Genomic DNA, 21,937 nt, shown 5'->3' on the forward strand with positions numbered 1-21,937 from the left:
CCCACACCAAATTATGTCAAGATAGCAAAATAAAGCCAAACATTTTTGTGGAGCTTTCTCACCTGTTACACTTGTGAAAATTGCAAAGCCCTGTAACCAAGGCGTTATGTGATGTTGGGTCGCCATGACAACGCAGGAGTTGCCACTCCAGAGAAGGTAAGAGACAACCCCCTCTCTCTTTTCCTCGCTCTCACTCACCCACCAAACAAACTTACCTTGAGGAGAGGAGCAGTCCTGCGCCGGTCCAGTGGAAGTTGAGTATTGCAGACAGTGACCGCCGGGATGCTGCATGAGGAGCTGGGGAAACACAGGCCGCTGCTGCTAAGGAGCCACAGCACCGGCCCACAGCAGTAGCCCACTGGGGAAACCCCAATAGGGCAATCCACCCCTGCCCTTCAGTTCTGTGCACTTTTCTTATCGTTTTCTTATCCTTTAGTATTGTACACCAGAAGTGCTTCTGCAAGCATTTAACATTTGGAATCCTCTTGGACACCTTCCTCTTCATTTCAGCCTCCCAAGGATAAATAGGAATAATATTATTTTTAGAACGGTAGAAGATAAAGTGAAAAGCAGTGAGTTAAATTGATAAATAAATCAGCTTTTCTTTGAAAAGAAACTAGAACTGTAAGTTGATTAAAACATACAGTTACTCTTGTTCTGTAGACAAAATATTAGTACCCTGTATCCTCTCGTACCATCGCACTTCAACCACTGCCTCTACCACAATATAGTTCTATTCCCCCAATGTGTACATTTAAATCTAGTGGCTTCTCCTTGAATCGAACATTATCTTTGAACATTTACTTTCATTTTGATGCTGATGTATTGTACAGAAATCCATGATATACGTGGCTGGCGCTGTACCAAAAAGTAAAGATTTGAGAATTAAAGCCATTAGGAATTAGTTATACATAAACGTTATGATTGCCGACGCAGTATTTAAAATTATGTTCTACAAATTACATAATATTATGAAATAAAAATGTATGAGTATGTGTGTACCAATTGTGAAAATGTGTAAACATTCTTATTTATGATGTAGAATTTAGTTATTCCCTTAAAATAAGTCATGTTAAGGGGAATCGAAAAAAAATTGTTAATCACACACTCTATTGTCATTGTATTATTTTATTACTGGGCTCTTGAACTGGAAGCCCGCAGGTCATATGAAGCAAAAGGGTCTTGATTTAACCCTTGGACTCTCTGCTCCTAATAATTTCATGCTCGTTGCTTAGGCAACGAAGTGCAGTTGTTCACACTGATACACCGAAAGACTGAAAAATAAGTATATTTCAACATTTTGCATGTATTTATAAGAGCTGTACCATATATACTTACACTGCCAAGGTAATGTAAGTATATGTGGTACAGCTCTTATAAATGCGTGCAAAATGTTGAAATATACTTATTTTTTAGTCTTTCTGTGTATTTAAAATGACATTACAATAAGCTTGTTACCCTTCTACTCCTAAATGTTTTCCAATCTGGCCCCTTTGGATAACTAGTTGAAGAGCCCTGCTGTATTACATCATCTCTGCTTTGTATTACATAATCTCTGCTTTATATTACATCATCTGTATCTGTCATAATCTTTAAAACATAAAGAGGTGGAACATTTTGCCTCCCTTGACCTCCATTTGCCCAGCTGATTGTCAGTCAACACTCGCATCCAATCATATTCTGGTTCCCCACCTTCCCCCGCCCACACCACACAATGCACTAGTGTCAGCATTTTGAACCAATCACAGACGAGTTTCCATTCCCGTTACGGCTGCCGCGTTTCTCACCAATCAGAGAAGGCTTCTCACGGCTGCAGCGTTTTTCACCAATCAGAGAAGGCTTCTCACGGCTTCAGCGTTCTCACCAATCAGAGAAGGCTTCTCACACGCCTGCATCGTTTAACCATTCACAGCAGAAGGACACACGCTACTTCCGGACTCTCTTGTGTGTGTTTGTTTTAACCCCTTGAAGACAGTAAAATTAGGTAGGAAGAAAGCACCAGCACAGGCTGCTTATTGGGAAGGTGACACTGTGCACTGCTTGCTCATAACCCCCTTCCCTGGACATGCAGGGCTAGCCTGTGGCCTTGAGGACAGCATATTCCTGGTGTGACAATTGTGTGTTGTTTGCATCAGATCTGAGGAGGGGCCGGGACACTGACAGAGGGTAAGAAAAGCACAGCTAATTAACACCTTTCATTTCCAGACTGTCCTGTATGTTATATATATATCCTTTTGAATTGTTGGCCTAAGTTGTTGCCTTCAAAATATGAAGAGATTTGTGTCAGGCCTTTTTATATGTCTCACTTCCACAGCCACATGTTGTTGTTGTAATTTTTTATTTAGAAAGTGCCAGCATATACCACAGTGCGGTAGTATAATGGGAGTGTGAAAGACAATAACAATGACAGTTACAATACCCTGGTACAGAGGGGGAGGGGAACCCAAGATTATCCGGGGGTAACGCCGGTCAGTGTGGCAGTTAGCAGCTGGGATGCTTCTTGATGGGTTATACATCAAATATCTGGACAGGAGAAGCAGCAATTTTTTTTGGTTTGGAAGAAGCTTTGATAGTTCCTGGTGCAATAATACAGGGCCACTGCATAGACAAGGTAGGCACAGGAAGAATTGAACTTTCTAGATTTAACCCCTTCAGTGCCCTAATGACATACAGTACGGTGTAGGTCCAAATAAGTGCCACCCCAGGGACCCTTATGACGTACATTTTTTGTCCCTTGCTTGCTATTGAGGGGCTGTACTCTCCGTTGGAGTGCTGATCGTGTACTGTACTGAGGTGGCGAGCCCGTCACGCATCTGGCCGGGAACAGAAGCCGCACCACGTGATCGCTCCAAAGAGTCGTCATGTGATGCGGAAGCGCTGGCGGGACTGTGGCCACAAAGGTGGCATCATCTACTGGCACTGAAGGGATTAAAGCAGCAATTCTGTCTTATTGTATTGTATGTCTTTATTTATATAGCGCCAAAAGTGTACTCAGCGCTTCACAAAGAATACAGTACAGGGAATTATAAAAATACAATAAGTGCAGCAAAAATCAGACAATGGGAAAGGAAATCCCTGCCCCGAAGAGCTTACAATCTAAAAATATATATTATATATTTATTTTCTGGATAACAACTGGTTGGGGTCACCGTGGAGCTGATCCACATTCTTCTCCGCTCCAGGGGACCCCACAGTTCCCGAGTTACTTATCGGTAAAGTCACTAGAATGACTTCCTGGTTTTCCTGGTGACTAAATGGCCATCCAATAGGAAGCTGCGATGGATGACAGCTACCTATTGGCTCATGGTAATCGCAAGATAACAATTTCAGTTCCAGGTAACACCCCGTAGCCCATGCTGTATAAAAAAAATTAAGAGCCAAAATGTGTAAATATTGTTCTCATTTTTTACTCCATTAAAAAGCGCCAACGTCTTGATAAGATGAAGACAAAGGGGAAAGACTGAGCCCAAAGTATAAGAATAGGATATATCTATATCTATCTATATATATATATATGTATATATATATATATGTATGTATATATATATATATATGTATGTATGTATAATCTATCATTGCTTCCTGGCAGACAGTAGTATGTCCAAGCAAGGTTTTTCAGATATCGATATATATTAAGTGCTAAACTTCCAGCATTACTGTCTTTTTACCCCTAAGACCTTGTATATTATATACTGCTCTATGTTGCATATTTTAATGAGCAGTTAAAATGAATTGATTCATATAAGGTCCTCCCAGGGGTGTGAAGTAATTATGAATATTTACATTATTGTATGTATAATTAAAAATCATTTTGTATATAATGAAAGAATAATTGGACATACTACTGGTTTTGAATGTTTTTTTCTGTTTCAGGGAAAAAGAAATTATACAGGAAAATCCCCAAAGTATGGCTAATGTGAGTGATAATTATAAGTACATTATGTTAAAGTTACCTTTTATATTATAGGCCAAAGCAGTACAATTTCGGGTATTACTGAAATCCCTGCTCTCTGGTTAAAATTCCGGTATTCCATTCAGTAATGCCCGGAATTTTTGCAGCTTGCAAAGTGTTTATTTCCAGAAAAGCTCTGAGATAGGGCAGGGGATTGGTCAGTAAGCAGCAGCAGGCTGTGACTCCTCTGCCTCCCTCCGTGAACAGAGCTGACAGACTTAGTTGAGTTAAGGGGGGACCGAGAGTGTGTGTAGCTGCTAAGTAAGTGTGTGTGTGTGTGTGTGTGTCAGTGGCAGTGGCAGCAGCACTGTGTGTCAGTGTGTCAGCAGCAGCAGTGTGTGTGTCAGCAGCAGTGTTTATGGGTGTAACAGCAGTGTGTGTGTGTATGTGTGTATGTGTGTGCGGTGTGCTGTTGTATTGTATGTGTGTCTAGCAGCAGAGTTTGTGTGTGTGTGTGTGTGTGTGTGTGTACGTACACGGGGCGGCAGTGTGTACGTACACGGGGCGGCAGTGTGTGGATATAGATGGCTGCAGTGTCAGTGTATATAGAGGTGGTTTAATGTATTTACCATTTTATTTTAATAAAAAAATCTATATAACTACACAAGTATCTATTATTTATGAAAAAAGCCTATAATAGTAATAATCCCCTCAGAACAGTGCATTACTGGCCAATAATGCCCTGGCTGGGTTAAAGTCCCTTGGCGTCGCCTCAGGCCTTCAACTCTTCCAGCCCGGGCATTATTGGCCAGTAATGCCCTGTTCTTCAGGGATTTATTACTTAATTATTCTAGCCTAAACCAGAAACTTTAGTACTCCCCACAACAATGGTTGGATATTATTAGTCTGGTTGGACATAGGCGGTGATATCCAACATGTATATTATGTACTATTGCAGGTGTATTTGTTTGTGTACACGCTTACAATCTAAAAGCATTGCCTAACTTGACATTACTAGGGACAATACATGCGGCCAATTCTTTATTAAACATTGTTTTTTGTTTTTTCAGTAAACATGTAATATGTTCAATATTCTGTTAAGTGTTATTTACATGATTTTTTTTTTTACTTATGTTTTTCAGGTGCTCTGTAGCAGAGCCAGGCTGGTTACGTACCTCCCAGGGTTTTATTCCCTGATAAGAAAGGTCAAAAATACCCGGGCATTTTCCACAGCTGGATCTTCAGGCTCTGATGAGCCTTACATTGCTGCTACACCTCCTGACATATGTAAGGGATAATGTAATATACTTTTAAAAGACCCAACGAAAGTGTCGTTATATAGTGAGGCCCAACTTTCTAAAAACGGATTCTGAAGAGGGCGGCTAATCGCCAATAGAATGGCACCCGGGAAACACTGACTGGGAAGTCAGGCAAAGAACACATCTGCTTACCATCCTAAATATTGTCTAAACCAGTGGTTATGCAGGGGTGAGCAACTCCAGAACTCAAGGGCCGCCAACAGGTCAGGTTTGCAGGATCTCTCTGCTTCAGCACAGGTGGCTTAATCTTTGGCTCAGTCGAAGATTGAGCCACCTGTGCTGAAGCAGAGAGATCCTGGAAACCTGACATGTTGGTGGCCCCTGAGGACTGGAGTTGACCACCCCTAGGTTATGGGATTTACTTTTACCACTAATCCTGTCCAGTAGGTGGTATCCTGTTCCTGTTCATGAGCCCATAGCATGGTAGAAAATGTTATGATGCGTTACAAGAACAATAATGGTCAAAATGCCCCCCCCCTTCCCAAAAAAACATACATATTTTAACATGCTGTATAAGACCCAACGGAATACATGCTTTGTTGTTTACAATGTGCAAATGCTGTAAGAGGTTAAATTTATACTCCATGGAACCCCAAGTTTTCCTTTGAAATTGAATTTTCAGTGACAATAGTAGTAGATATATCTCTGCACTATCTACATTCACCATGGGCATGTACAGTATATGGATAATACCTTTTAGTGCCAGATAATTCAGAACATTGTCCTCTTATTTCTTATAGCACCAAAGAGTTGATCTGAAAAAAATGATATATTAGTATAACCTTTTGATTTATACTATAGGTACATAATTCATAATTCTGTTTTCTACATTGATTGACCCATGCCTCAGTTTTTTTTCATGATTTATATTTTTTATTGTCAAATAATTACCCATACGCATAAAGCGTATTTCCTCATTGGGGTGATTTAACTATAGTTGTATATCTCATTGGCGTTAAACGAAGACACACAATATTATAATATAATGACACTAGAGATGCCTCTACAACACAGGCAACTAAAACTAAGACAATCACATTTTTGAGCAATTCTGATAGTTTCAGTATTGGTAGAATTGCAACTACAAGCCAGATTTGGAAAAAGAAAGGAGTCCTTCAACTCATCCGACAGAAAGTTACAATATAATTTGTGGCAATGTTTAATTTATTATTTTCTAGGATGCACTGCCATTTAAAATAATGCATTTTTGTCTTCCAGTTCCAAGAACAATATGGCCAGATGAGGCAATGGGCCCATTTGGTCCTCAAGATCAGAGATTTCAACTTCCTGGTAACGCAGGGTTTGATACCCATGTGAATGGAATGGACTCTCACAAGAAAATCCAAATTCATAAAAATCTGCCTGATCTTCTAACTGAGCCTGCACCAAGTGAAAGGCATGAATTTGTAATGGCACAGTTTGTGAATGAATTCCAGGTAAGAAAAGTCATCGGGGTTCCGTCACCAAAAACCAAAGGGTGATGAAAAAAAACTATTGATGGCTCTTCAAATTTTAAAATGAGTGCAGCAAAGTTGTATGATTATCAGCAAATGGAATCTTTGTACCATTTTTGTTTTGTGTAAATTTGTGCAAAACAATCAACATATGTTTGCATTTGCATTGGCTCTCAACTGCTCTGCATCTATATTCTTCTGCTTGTTTCATATATTCAGTTGATCAGATGCTAGATCCCGCAAAACCATATACAACACTCTCTCTTTCTCTCGCTCTCCCCCTTTCATTAATTTCCCTAGTCAAAATGTATGCTGTCTTTTCTTAGGGGAATGACGTTTCTCTGCAGCAACAGCAAATAAACCGTGTAGGAACATACTTTGAAAATGCGAAGATAGAGTGTGCGATACAAACATGTCCAGAGCTACTAAGAAAAGGTACAGACTTTTTATTCTACACATTTAAAAGGGCGGGCCAAAAAATGTAAATAACATTTCAGCATAATCGACTTTCTTAGGAAGTCATTCAGTCTCCATTGAAGCAACTGTTTTAGGTAATTGTATTTTGTGAAAAATGAATGTTTTGCATGCGTCTGGGGAGACTGGATTCAAGCATAACAGTGCTACGTATGTTTGTGTTTGAGGTGTTATGGCATCATAATTACAATACAAGCAATAGATGAAACAAACATGACCGTTCAACTCTTGTTTTAAAGATGACCACAGTCGCCAAAAGACATGATATACATATTGTAAAACCCTTCCAAAGCTTTTGTTTACTATGGAAAGTTTAAAATGGCAGCTGCACAGGCGGACAGACAAACTGATTGTGTAACCGATGGCCTATTCATAGTTCTTTTGTGATACAGTGGCCGGTTTGCTCTATGGTACCTAATTGACATTATCCATTAGGAGTATTACCCTGAACTTTTTGCTGGGCCATCTGTATAGAGGGTTAGTGTTACCTTAGAGTCCATATTTAGAAATGCTTTCTAGCTTACCCATGGGTTTTGATCTCGAGGGTGTTCCCTTAAATAGTGATCTTCATGCTTGTTAGATTTTGGTAGATCTATCTGGTGTAGTTATCCTATTTTGCAGAGGGGAGACCCTTGTGGTTTGGGTCAAAGGGAAGTACCACGTGTTCCTCTTAAGAGGTGCTGTGGGAACGGGCCTGAGGAAGGGGCATCCAGCCCCAAAACGTTGCCTCCCCCCCCCCCTTTCCCATCAGATCAGCTCCTTATTTTGCCCTTTTTGGCATTTGTTCCCCATAATTTTAGTTTTTTTTCCCTCCCCATTTTTTTGTTTTCCCTTTTTCCCACTCCCCGCCCTCATATGCTGGTTAGGCTTACTTTAATTTTTGTACACTTTGATCCCTAGATGTGTGTATTCATGCCGTTTCTGTCACTGTGTGTGTGGATCTCTAGATATATAGATATATATATATATAGATATATATATATAGATATAGATATGCTTGCTTCATTCATTGTAACATCGCCGGAAGAAGAGATCAGTGTATCTCGAAAGCTCGCACAAATAAAAGCATTTCGTTAGCCACAGAACGGTATCATCTATTTAATTTTTGATTATATATATATATATATATATATATATATATATATATATATATGCAAATATAGCTGTATGCTCATCTGCATGTCTTAGGCAGGTCTGCAACCCCGCCTTTCCCCATTATCACCCAGCATACAGCACTTCCACTGCAGCAAGGGATTCTGGGAAATGACATGCAAATGAGCACACAGTGTCACTTTTTGCCTCAATAACCATTTTTAACATGGTTCCCTATAGGCTTAAGCTTGCTGCATGGTCACAGCTTTGAGCACAGCCAGGGTTAAGGTGCATATAATCTGTATCTCTCAATTTTTTTCATTTTCAATACAATTTCAATTTTTAATATAACACAGTGTTGAACTATTATTTCCTAAGTTTATTTGCTCTTTGTGTGCTGGGAACACCCACCAATTTCCTGTATTAAATAATACTTCTTTAATGTCACAATTAAAAAAACAAATCGACTATGTAACCTGTTAAACATGCTACGGTTTGTTCACTTTATCCTTAGGAGAGACTGCTCCTTTAGGGCAGTCCCCTACATGAACGAAGCGGAATAATAAAAGGGATGTGTTTAATGGAATATGTCTAAACTTTAGATTCACTAACGCAGCAATAATATTCTGCATTACGTAAAAAATGAACGCATCATATTTTTTCCAATACTACACTGAGCATTATAAATGCAGGGTAAACGTGCGTTAACTTATTCGCATATTTTGTGGGGGTAGTAATTCAAGAGACCCGCTACGGTCACTATCTCAATTTCCTGAAACGCGCCAAAAATCCCCATGAAAATACATCACATGGCTTTCCATAGGGTAATGTAATACAAATCATTACGTTATTTCAGGGGCGCTCAACTCCAGTCTTCAAGCCCCCCTAAACAGGTCAGGTATTAAGGAGATCCCAGCTTCAGGACAGATGGCTCAATCTGTGGCTTAGTCTTCAATTAATTGAGCCACCTGTGATGCTGCAGGGACTGATTGATTGAGCCACCCGTGCTGAAGCAGGGTTATCCTGAAGACCTGTTGGGAGACTACACAAAGACCGCAACACTCTACACTACCTACCCTTGCACTCCTTACATTCCAAAGAGTCTAATAAGGCATTGTTTGGCAATGCTTTATGAACGCCTATTGCAAACAAAGGGTTAATACCTATGGGCCAATTTCTTTCCCCCTCCCCCACCATAAAAAAAAAACAACAACAAAATCAAATAATCCTGTCTTCACCACTGATTGGCCCAAATAAAGTCAAAATGTGGAGGGAAAATGCAATTCCAAAAATAAACCTAGAGGGCTCAAAAGTGCTGTAATCGCTGGCCCAGGGGCTTCTAGAAATTCACAACTATCCTCATTATTGACTGAAGCCAACGTATCCTTAGTTACTTCGAGACTCATCTTCTTTAGCTCTTTAAAATATTCATCCTTTATTAACAGGAGCCTGGATATCCTGGGTTAAAAAAAACGCACCTACACATTTTGCGCAACTGCGATTTATCAAGGTGTACAAAGAGTATGAAAATCAGCATATTTTTTTTTTTTTTAAAGGTTCTCCATAGCAATGACTTTACTCTCCTCCGCCCGTGCGCAAAGCGTCACACCGTGGAAGCGTCAATTGCTATTGGCTCGCATCCCTTAGCCAAAAAGGATACGAAAAACGTTATTTGGCCATTGTGCTTTGTTACATTGTCAATAATCAGCACGTAAGAAATACATATAAATGCTGGGATTTCATCATAAAACATTGCAAAAAAAGGATAATCGTGGTCTAGAGTGTGAACCAACAAATAACCAGATATAATAGTTTATCTGTAAATCAGAATTCACACACCTACATCAGAATGTAAATATATCCAAATTACATAAAAAAATACATCTATCATACGAAAAATATACGTGTGTGTGTGTATCTCTATATCTTCGTATCCCCAAAAAAAAACCTCATAGCTAACTGGACATAGGACACAAATTGAACCTATTGAGTGCTAACCCTTAATAAATTGATTATGTACATATATGTAATATTAGATAACTAACCACAAGGGGTCACACTTCTGGAGATCTTCCAGGAGGGGAGGAGATCAGCGTTTTGTGGATCTTTGGGAGATGGTGAAACACAGCCATGGTTGGATGAGGATTGGATAAATAAACGGGTTTGTTGTCACTAAGGAACCCCAGGATTGTTCACAACTCTAGGTGCACCATAAGGTCTTTAATGGAAATTGGAGGTGGGTCAGTGTGGAGTACAGCATAGGAGAGAGTATTAGCAAGTCCTGCTATGTTTTGTAGCAGTGTGACCCTTTGTGGTTAGTAATCTCATATCACATATATGTATATAATCAATTTATTAAAGGTTGGCACTCAATATGAGTTATTCCCCTGTTATATATCTATGCAGATGGATTGCAACTACTTATTTAGAATATTCTGGACATTATATATTTCTTCACTTTATGACGTTGGAGCCCATGCCAAGTCTGAGCACCACTACCATTACCCTGCGGGACTATATTTAAACCACAGAGCAGTTTGCACACCTATAGCAGGCATAGGCAAATATTGGCAAGTGCACGCATCATAGGAAATAAAGTTGTATCTTGGGCTACGGCCCCAGTGCCTGCGAGGCTGGCGGCGCGTGCAGCTGAATTCCCTGGGCTGCAGGGGGAAAGACAGGGGGGGTGACGGGGGCGCGGCCGTGAAGTCACGCGGCAGGTTCGCCCTCATTGGCTGAACCGCTGGGGGCGTAGCCCAGCGCTCCGTTGCAAGTCCTGACCTCAATTCTCTTGAGAGCAGGAGTTTCTGTTGGCGCGGCAGCGGGCCCGGCCCCATTTGAGGGGCGGCTCCTGTCCCTTCAGCGTCCGCCACAGCGGGCGCTGCAGTAGCCAGCGGGGACGTGGCCTTACACAGACGCAGGGATCAGAGCAAAAAATAAGCAGCACATCGCAAGTGTTCCAAAATCGTGTATTGTACACACAAAAAGAACGTTTCGATCTTTAAAGGAGGGCCTTCATCAGGGTCAGTGTACAAACAAGTTTAAAATGTTGCTACGAATTCTGATAACTATTACATGTTCTTTAGGTGTAAACTACTCTCCTACATGTGGATTGGGATCCTGCTGTTCGATATGATGACTAGAAAATACGCAATACATATAAACACATACCAGGAATGTTTACTTCTAACTTTTGAGCTGAATGATGTTCATTAACTGGTTAATTCAATACAATTTGCGTTATACCTGACACTGCTAGAACAGTAATTCTGATACTTACTATTGTATTATTCTAGTCATGCAATAAATTAGTAAAGTACTGTTCTGATATTAATGTATTCTTCTGTCTTCTAAAGCTACATGACACAGCATATGGCTGATGGTCTTACGTATATTACATTTAGCATATGGCATGGTGTTAATGTTCAATGACTATTTAATACTTCCCTCCCAGAAGGGTCAAAAGGCCATTTTTTTTTTCAATCTGTGGTTTCTCCTGCTTGGAGGTTAAAGTTTTTAAAGGATTTGGGAGTTTCATCTTGGATGTGTGGTTTGTTTACAATTTTTGGTTGATTCAGCCAAAACATTTGACGTGCTATGTACACGATGTTTTGTACCGAAGTGTGAATTTTTACGTTGGCTCGAACTTTGGTGGTTTTTTTTGTTTTTAAACTTTTGGCTACCTAAAAGCTCCAATGCTACATTTTGAATGTTAGTTTCCACAATCTCAAATGAAAGGGGTTACCTCCGCTGTGTACCAAATGTTATCAGCGGGGGATTCTAAAGACTGCTGTGTGCTGCAATGGGGGAGGGAACTGGGGCAGCAGCTCAAACTAGAAGAGATGCTCTGATATGTGGGAGGCCGTGTCCACGTCGTCCATATGTACTGCAATAAAATAACATTTCTACCAATTTACATATTGTTGGCTTCTTACTCCAGCAACATTACATGTAATATACCCATCCTGTTATCAGTTATGCGGGGAAGGCTGTAACCAAATTTGGCTCAACACATTTGGTGGTTTTGCCCTTAAATTGTCCCAGTTTGGAGCAACAGTTCTGATCCAATTGCTCAACTAGTTAATGTTGATGTTCCTAGAGACCCGTGGATTTTTGGTGGGGGCAAGCACCTTGCAGGCTTTGATTAAAAACACATGGCAATTGATCACCCACATAATTATTGCAGTTAAATGTTCAATTGCTAGAAAGTGGAAACAACCTTTGCCCCTATAGTGTTTTCAAGTTGCCTCTATGGAGAAACTTACAGCTTATCTCAATGACCCTGTGAGTGAGTCCCATAAGATCTGGGGCTCCCTGGTTCCAATGTTCTGCTCTATCCCACAATGGCATTTCATCATTGCTGCTGTAACCAGTCTTTGCAGGTATTTTTCCTCAATGGCCAATAGTGTGCAACATTTAAAAAAAACATCAGGCACCAAATTCATGTTTTGTATCTGACTTGTTATGCATCAATTCTTATTTTCGCTTGTATGTCTTTATTTGAACATTGTAAGCCTTGTATGTATTCTCATCCCCTCATTGTGCAAATCAGATTATTATTATTTTATATCAAAATATAAAGGACAAATATATGTAATGACAACTATGTTTTGTATTTTCTTAATACTAGATTTTGCTTCAATGTTTCCTGAGGTCCCCAGTAATAGTCTGATGGTATTGACAGTAACACAGAAAACCTTGAATGATATGACCGCTTGGAGTGAAGAGGTGGAAAACGAGAGGGAGAACTTAATAGAAAAGGCAAGTATTTCTGCTTTGCGTCTGTACATTGTTTAATAGAATGCAATTGCTCTTTACTGCTAAAATCTTTTTTTAGTATCGTTTTTTGCCATTTGCAAGTGTGTGGTCTCCAGAGACAGAGCAAATCCAGAGAGTTTGTTCAGATGAAGGTCATGCAAGGCTTAAACCAGGAGTGGCCAACTCCAGTCCTCAAGGGCCACCAGTAGGCCAGGTATTAGGGATATCCATGCTTTAGCACTGGTGGCTGAAGTCTGAGCCACCGGGATATGCCTAATACCTGGCGTATTGGTGGAGTTGGCCAGCCACTGCTCAAACAGTAACTAGTGAAATGTTATGAAATCACACGTGTTATTATCAAAGGTAGGGTGTTCACTCCTTTGCCGTGAATTATAACTCCATCTAATATTGAAAGGATTAACTGTTGTGTTGCGCATATATATAGGGAACCATGTATAAAATGGTTTTTGAAGCAAAAAGTGGCAGTGTGCGCTGAATCCAGAATCCCTTGCTGCAGTGGAAGTGCTGGGTGATAATGGTGAAAGGCGGGGTTGCAGACCTGCCTAAGACATGCAAATGAGCATACAGTGCATTTTATATTTATATATTTTTTTTTTAATCGGGCACTCCCGAAAACTTCAGGAGTTGTAGCCTGATATCAGGGAAGGGCCGGCACTTAGTCAAATAGTCTTGTTGAAATTCGAAATAGTGGGATTCCCGGCGCTACAACAGCACTTTACCCCAGTCCATAAAATTGTCCATAGTGCTCCACAGTGCTCTTGGTAGTTGATGCAGGATAAAAACAAGGCTGGCACCTTGATGATCCTCCTATTATCAAATACACACGGGAAAACACACCATTGCGCAGTACCAAGCACTGGGCTGCCATTCTATGAACCAGAAAAAAAATGCCTACTTACAAGAACATTTCTTGATTCATTCAGTTGAGAGAATCTGTTCTTTTGCCCGCGTCTTCTCCTCGACCTCACGAATCCCACGTGTTGTCGCCACTTGGTCAGCCTCTTCAATTGGTTCCCCACCGTATGAGCTCCATATGTCCCCCGTGAGTCCCCAAGGAGAGAATGACAATGGAAGAGAGAGTGCAGACTGCTAGAAGATTTTAATTAAAATGACACATTGCCAAGAACTTACTTGCATGAACTTGGCTACAATAAAACAATTTCAAAGTGCCATCCGCAACATGTACATCGGGTGCTGGGTGTACCGCAATGTACCACGAGCGCTCTCACTGCTCACAGTCCCAATTCCGGCGCACCTCGCTGACGTCACGCAAAAGCGCCACAGGAACCCTCCTTGCTTACGGACACTGTAACTCCTTCCCAAACGCGTTTCGTGACGCAAAGACCGTCACTTCCTCAGTGGTGTGGGGAATTGTTCAATACTGATGCTATTTATACCCTAAAGTGCATTATACACCCCTTGTAGTACAATCAAGCACATAAAATACATAAGATGCCTGCAATAAAAACGCTTTTACTTGTCAAACAGACAATGCTGCTAGAGTGCTAGACACCCTGGGATTTAGTAGCATTATCCTAGCAAAAAATATATATACATTCTTATTGCAGTGTGTTATTCCTGGATGTAGCATTGGGCTTCTCTGGCTTTAGTTTTTAAACAAGTATTTTAATCACCTCCTGCATCTTTGGCACACTTCTGTTTAAATGACATTGTAAAAAAATGTCACTAGGTGTCACTATTTCACTATTCATCGGCCAGACCTGACCAGGCGTAATTGCTTACATTTGAAAAGTACATAAGTAACCAAACATTAAACACAATCACAGGGAATCTGAAGTTGAAGAATACTCATTAGATTGGAGTCGTGGGCCTCCCCCCTTTTTTTTTTTTCTTTCTTTGTTTTACAGTTTACGAGAAAATAAATTAACGGGAAAATGAGAACCCGAATTTAAACCTTTTTTTTTGTTTCAGTGGCGCCTTGTCTCTTGAGTTTGTTTTGTGCGTTTGTTCTGATCTGCTGGATATTGGTGTTGTAATGTGGTTTAATGATGCATTAATTGTCGGGTTCCTCTGTTGTGCACCTCCCTGTCAACTCCAATATAATCAGAATAAGGGTGCTTGGTTTGTTAGATCTAACCCCTTTGCACAAAGGTTATCACAGGAGGGCCCTGACACAATTGAGGGTTTATCCTTCTTGTTAAAGTGATGAACACTTGCAGTAGGTGAGGACAGTTTACATTAAAGGAAAAAAAATACTCTGCAAATCAAAAAATTCACAAAGATGCCGAGAGCTCTGCAGTTGATATAGGTGGGTTTGCAGATCTATAAAACGTCTGTGTTGTGGATATTTTACATGAATGTTTCCACAGCTGCAGATAGTGTGTGTGTGTGTTGCAATTGAGTCATCTACACATTTTAAACATATTGAGATACATCTGGGTGTTTTATCAAGACATTGGGGGGTTATTCATTAACCTGTGATAGTGCAGAGCGGGGCACTATTGCACAGATACTCCACCTGCCTTCACTGGGTGTTTCCGTGGGATAGTGCCCGATCGGTACTATAGCGGTTAAATGAATAAGCCCCATTTTGGCACTGTAAAATGTGTCATGAATATATTTTCACTTCAGTTTTCTGTTTCTAAATACTCTCATCAAAGTAAATTAGTACAGCAAACATGCATATCTTGTTAACTTAGACAGAAAATGGAAAACTAAGCCCTAAACATCCCAAATCACCATCTTGATGCACAGTTAATTAGCTGGTCCATAAGGTTGGATCTAAGTCCTTGTGTGATGCTTGTCAACCCATATGGCATGCACTGCGTATACCGTAAATGACAGCTGATGATATGCATGTACATTGCTATCCTTGCTCTGATTCACGTTCCCCACGCTTCACATTATCCATATACTGTCTCTTGATGTCGGGCATATCTATGTACCTGCTCAAGATTTGAAGTTGATAAGCAAGTGTTTTGATATTTTAATATTAAATACAGTCTAAAAGAGGTACGTAAATCTAACTGTAGCGTTAATAGATGCTTAATTCTATTATGATAACCCAGCTCAAAACATGGTTTCCGAAGCTAGTTGATTCCATGTGACTGTAGACTGCATGGGTAGCCAACTCCAGTCCCCAAGAGCTACCAACATATCCATGCTTCAGCACATGTGGCTCAATCAGTCCATGCTTCTGCACGAAGACTGAGCCACTGATTGAGCCACCTGTGCTTAAGCACAGATATACTGAAAACCTGACCTGTTGGTAGCTGGACTGGAGTTGGCCACCTCTTGTACAGAGCAAAGCAACTGTGGAGTGTAAAATGTTCCCAGTTGAAATGAATAGACCGTCAGTTCAGAGCGTGTAAAGGAGCTGAAACGTAGAATGTTTTTAGGATCAAATTTTTTTTATTTATTTTTTATTATACCTTTTGTGTTAAACAAATTTGCAGCGAAACCACAGTCTGGGAGCATTTCCAAAGTGTGTGTGTGTGTGTGTGTGTGTGTTTTTTTTAAATGGAGACCATTACAAAAAGTCATGGTGGCTATAGGATCCCAGTTGCTTTGTGTACACTACATACAGTATATATTATTTTCAATTACTTTTTCTTTATTCAAAAGAATCACACACTGTGCTATGGTTTAGATGTCAGTTTGGTTTTATCCTGTAACATGTAGTATGTGCAGATCTTTTCGTTAACGCCCTACTGAAGGTTTCAGTCCAGATCGTGATTAGACCAGGATCTTATTTTAATAGTTTTTTTTGTCTTTCATGTCAACATTAAAATGTAGTAAGCGACACACGTTGGTAATGGGTTTGGGTTTGACATAATAAAGTGAACAGGTACACATTTGGAATCCACATGACCAGTCAAAGCAAATGACTTCTTCAAAGTTCTGCTACGTTTATCCATAGATGACCAGTTGCAAGAATTGTAATAATGACTCGTGATGATTGCCCTGTATTTTAGTAATTTTAACCTCTTGGTCCTCTTTTCATATATCACTCCTAACAAATCGCATCACTTCCTTGTTCTTGAATCCTCTGATATAGAGATATATAGCTATAGCATTTGCTTATATGCGTTCCATGTAAAAATGGTGACACGTGTGCTCATTGGCATGTAATTTCCCAGAATCCCTTGCTGCAGTGGAAGCACTGTTTGCTGCGTGATAATGGTTGAAAGGCAGGGTTTCAGACCTGTCTAAGGCACGTTCTATAGTGCCGGGCGCGTGCTACGCCGTGCGCGCAATTTTAGTTGGCTGGCGTCAGTCAGCCTTTCTATACAAGGGCCGCGCGCACGGCAGGGAGAGGGGAGCCGACAGACAGCAGCGAAGATGAGGAAAATCATCTTTTTGCGTGTGCGCGTGTGACACGCGCGTGCGTGTGCGCGTCAATGATTGCAGAACTAAAAAAAATCTTTATTAAACTTTTTTTTTTCTTTAAAAAATCTTATTTAGGACTACCTTTCACTCACACAACCCATGCACACACACATATACTCACACATACACACACATATACATACATATACATTATCTGCAGCTCCCGGGTCTACAGACAGGAAAAGCATGCGGCACGCACGTTCGCATAGGCACGCACGGCCACATGTTGTATATAACAGCCCTAAGACGTGAATGTGCTCACAAGTGATGTTTTTTTTTTTTTTGCTATATGCCAACGGTGGAGGTGTTTTGTGGCCTCTTTCATCCACCATAATGTGTGTGTATATAAAAAAATGTACTTTGTGAATTGTACACATTACTTACTGTATGTGTATATGATGTGAAGTACATTAATGGCTGATAAGAACTATAATTGAATGATGAAGCATGCGGTGCCCAATATTCACATGGCTTCCTATCTTGGCATCTGTTTTCTGGATTAGGTAGGAGTGTATGTCATTTGCATTGGCTGATATTATGTGGCCGCCCAAAATGGACAAATCCTACATCTCCAAAATAGCAAATGGCATGAAAGCGGGAACAAGTATTTTGGAAAGTTTGCTGCCTGTCGGTTTCAGATTGGGGTTCTACCCTCCTACTTTTCTGATTGACAAGTTAAATGCTTCTGATCGTGGGAGTTTAGTATTAAACAGTTTTTAAACCTATAACTATGTTAGAACAATTCTGTTAATATATGTTTTTAATATAGTGGTTTATTTAATGGCTTCACCAGCTTATTTACAGTAAATGTTTTGTTTGTTTTTTTCAGTTTATTAATGGTGCCAAAGAAGTTTGCTATGCATTGAGGACAGAAGGCTATTGGGCTGACTTTATTGACCCATCCTCAGGACTGGCAGTAAGTAACTGAAGGGGAGATTTACTTTAACCAATGGCACCGTACCACAAGAAGCCTTTCATTTGCCACCGTGGTTCGGAGGTCATTTTTCAGCTGCTGGTAGATGAGGTCAGGCCCCATAACACGCCTTGCAGAAAAGTCATGCTGCAGGAGGTCCTCTCTAGCACCTTTATTAATTTTTTTTATTTTTTTTGTATGGTGCCAGCCTACACCGCAACACATTACAATATGGGAGAGAGGACAATGTATAACAGGAGTAAAACAGTTTAGACAATAAGAAGGCGGTCCCTGCTTCAAGAAGCTTACAATCAAAACATATTAAAATAAGCCAGTTTTAAATGTAAGAGGACATTTACTAAACAGTAGCAAGACCACCATCCCTAGAAAGTGTCTTCCAGGCCACCTGCTTGGAGCAGGCTTTCCGGAAGAACAGGCATATAAAATGATATGGATTTTCGGAAAGTGCAATGTTTCATTTCATTATATTTATTTTTTGATCTTTGGTGGACTCCTGGTCAACAGTCCTATTATTAATCATAACAACTTTATTTCATATAGCACTTTTCTCCCAATGGGACTCAGTGCTTCACAATTACAGTGCTGTATTTTTGCAGACAGTCCCTGCCCAGATGAGCTTACAATCTATATTTTTGGTGCCTGAAGCAGGGAGATAAAGTGACTTGCCCACGGTCTTGAGGAGCTGACACCGGGATTTGAACCAGGTTCCCCTGATTCAGTCACTGAGCCACTCCTCCTCCCACATTTGGTTATTAAGGCTGCGAGTCTTTTTAGTAGTGTAGGCAATGTCCTATTTTCAGGGAGGTATTCTTATTTATTTATAAAAATGTTTTACCCTGGAGTAATACACTTGGAGTTACCTCTCGTTTTCAAGTATGTCCTGGACACAGAGTTCTGATGCCTTTTGGCACATGGCGGTGTATCGATTCTAGTTAATTCCCAGAATACACTGTATGAATTGGGTAAAACTGCTGAATAAATACGGCGGTATGGCTTCTTCCAGGTGCTGTAGTGCCTTTCCATAAGGTGTCTCCTAAAAGGATCTGGACCGCTAGTTCGTAAATCTTTCCCTAACTGTTTTGATGGAGAGTTGATGGCGTCTCTAAATGAGGCCAGAGTAGTTAATGGTCATCATGGCAACAGTTACTGAGCGCTTTCTAAATTAAACATTTTTTTAAAACTCCACAGTTCTTATTGGTTATATAAAAGTATAACACATCTTGACAGAGTGATGCATTGCTCTTATAATAACTTTCTTCAGGACCTGGCACAAAGTCCATTATATAATTTGGTGAGTTACTCAAAGCTGCCATGGAATAGAAATTTGTGGAAAATACATTTTCAGTCTTCAGTGGAGATTTTATATTCCTGTATTTTAGAGGTGAGGCACTCTCACAGAAAGTGAACGTGCAGCAATATATTACAATATTGAGTCACTTGCTATCTCTATTTCCCCCAAATCAGAGGACAAATACAAATGTGGTATTGTTGTTCTTTTGAGCTATGCCACGGTCATATAGAGGTGCTGCTGCCACCAGGGCAAATTCTCGTATCACTCCAATGGAGGGCAGCAAAAAAAATGTCAGATCTTGTAAGTGCCTTTATTGAGGGATGCAAAGTGTATCGTTTTAAATCCCTAATGTATTTTCTTCTTTTGTGGTGTGAATAAGGATGAATTAATTTTTTTCTGAAACTTCGTTTCTCTTGTAAAATTAATAATGGAAAAAACAGTCAACAATGAATGGTAAATAAGAGCAAATAGTAGCCTAACTTCTTTCTATTGTTGTTACTGCAGTACTTTGGGCCATACACCAACAACTCCCTTTTTGAAACCGATGAACGCTATCGCCATCTTGGATTCCGAGTGGAGGACCTGGGATGCTGCAAAGTCATTCGCCATAATATCTGGGGTACCCACGTTGTTGTGGGAAGTATTTTTACCAATGCGCCTTCAGAGAGCAACGTGATGAAGAAGTTGGGAGAGAACTAGCTGCTACAGCATTCTACAAAGCCAAGTTTGACCTCAATAGTCTTCCTACTTGATGATTTACCTCCCTGGTTATCAGGAAAGGATACTTTAATTCTGAAAAACTTCACTTAAATATAAAATTATAAAAAAAGCTATATTTATTTATGAAAAATAGGACCACCAAATAAATTATGGTCTTTAGCCGTTTGAGTGCCCCAGGATGTGGCTGCTAAGTCATGGGGTCTGGCACTGCAGGGGCCCAATGACGTAGCGGTTACATCACAAAATGTTAGGGGAGATCAGAGCACAGGACGCAATCTAAACTGAGGAGAAGCGGTCACGTGATCTATGGGACTGTGGCACTCCAAGGGTTAAAGCAAAGGCTGTAAAGGGTCAATGCGAAAAGATGGCCACATGCTTCGGGAGGACTGTTTTCACCCGTAGGATTACATGGATTGTTGCCATGCGTTTAAGAGGAGAGGCAGAGGAGATTAGACCTTTTAATAAAAGGGTTTCCCAAATGACACCGCTGTTTTTTCTTTCATTTCTTGAATGAGTCGAAACAAATGAATTTTTTTACAATAATTTATTATTGTAGCTCATAAGCTCAACTAATATTGTTCTGTCTAGTTCCAGTAAAATTTACCTTGGATTCATTTTTTTTTTTTTTGATGTGGAGACTTTTGTCCATGAGGCTTTCCATATACATATAGTATGTAATGGCTTAGTTACTCAAACTGTTATGTCTAGAAGAGATTACTCTGTCCCCACCACAACAGCTACGTATTACAGCTTGGTCTGTATGAGACAATATAAACGAGAGGTCAAATGTGAAAGTTTGCCACGGAAACAATGTTAAAACTATTGAAAACAGAAAATGTACTGTTCGGCCTAATTTAATCCTACATACAGTAGTTAGATGCCATTCCAGGGATTTTTTTTTTCCCATGCGATTTTGCAATGCAGACAAATGGCGAGGTAAAGCAACAAACCGCACCATTATTTGTTTTTGTTACATAATTGGAACGATTGCCCAATTCCTGACATAGTTACTGTTTTGTGTGTCGGTGCCCTTCCTCGAGGACGTGGCGGCTTCTTATTGGCCCACGGGTCCCGCAAAGTTTGACAGCCATATTGTTTCCCCAGGAGTGAACACCAGCACTGGTGCATACAGCAGTAAATATTTCAAAAACCATGGGGTCTCCGGAGCTGGAAATTATAATTCAATTTGTATGTAAATAATAGTTGTATAGGCAGAATTGTTGCTTTAAAAGTAATTTCAAATTGCTACATAATAGCAAAGTATCACACATTGTGCATTCTGGGAAATAACTATAAACCGCATTAGTTACATATGAGATAAAAATGTCAATCATAGAAGATGTTAGGAGGAGGAATGCTATTACATTTATTTAACTCCAAAATACCTGCATGCTGGTATTCATGTTTTTATCTCTCCGCAGCAGGTGGACAGTGAAATATACGTTGTCTTTGCAGCCACTAATAATTATGAACTGTCTCAATTGGGTTACTGATTTCTATGTAACAAGGTGCTAGTGAAATAGCGAATGTAATTAAACACAAGCACTTCGACTGAGCCACCTGTGCTGAAGCAGGGATGTCCTGAAAACCTAACCTGGTGGTAGCGCTTGAGGACTGGCATTGGCTACCCCG

At 40.2% G+C, this 21,937-nt stretch overlaps 1 protein-coding gene across 2 annotated transcripts; it reads left to right on the forward strand.

The window, feature by feature from the left end:
- The first annotated feature begins 1,876 nt into the window (after positions 1-1,876).
- Positions 1,877-20,787, forward strand: MMADHC (metabolism of cobalamin associated D). 2 transcript variants are annotated; one of them, XM_075609414.1, is made up of 8 exons: positions 1,877-2,166; positions 3,874-3,916; positions 5,035-5,179; positions 6,430-6,647; positions 6,992-7,100; positions 12,862-12,992; positions 18,190-18,276; positions 20,090-20,787. In XM_075609414.1, the coding sequence occupies exons 2-8, from the start codon at positions 3,908-3,910 to the stop codon at positions 20,282-20,284; spliced, it is 894 nt and encodes a 297-aa protein (XP_075465529.1). In that variant the 5' UTR covers positions 1,877-2,166; positions 3,874-3,907; the 3' UTR covers positions 20,285-20,787. The 2 variants fall into 2 exon arrangements, with proteins under 2 accessions (XP_075465529.1, XP_075465530.1); XM_075609415.1 differs by having other exon boundaries at positions 1,890-1,984.
- Positions 20,788-21,937: the final 1,150 nt, after the last annotated feature.

This window comes from Ascaphus truei, chromosome 7 (assembly GCF_040206685.1).
Source record: "Ascaphus truei isolate aAscTru1 chromosome 7, aAscTru1.hap1, whole genome shotgun sequence".
NCBI lineage: Eukaryota > Metazoa > Chordata > Amphibia > Anura > Ascaphidae > Ascaphus > Ascaphus truei.

Bases quoted from the DNA above. Each gene is read 5' to 3' on its own strand.
- MMADHC (XM_075609414.1), top strand. The intron at 6,648-6,991 runs GTAAGAAAAGTC...GTCTTTTCTTAG, and splicing joins AGTTTGTGAATGAATTCCAG to GGGAATGACGTTTCTCTGCA. The intron at 18,277-20,089 runs GTAAGTAACTGA...TTGTTACTGCAG, and splicing joins ACCCATCCTCAGGACTGGCA to TACTTTGGGCCATACACCAA.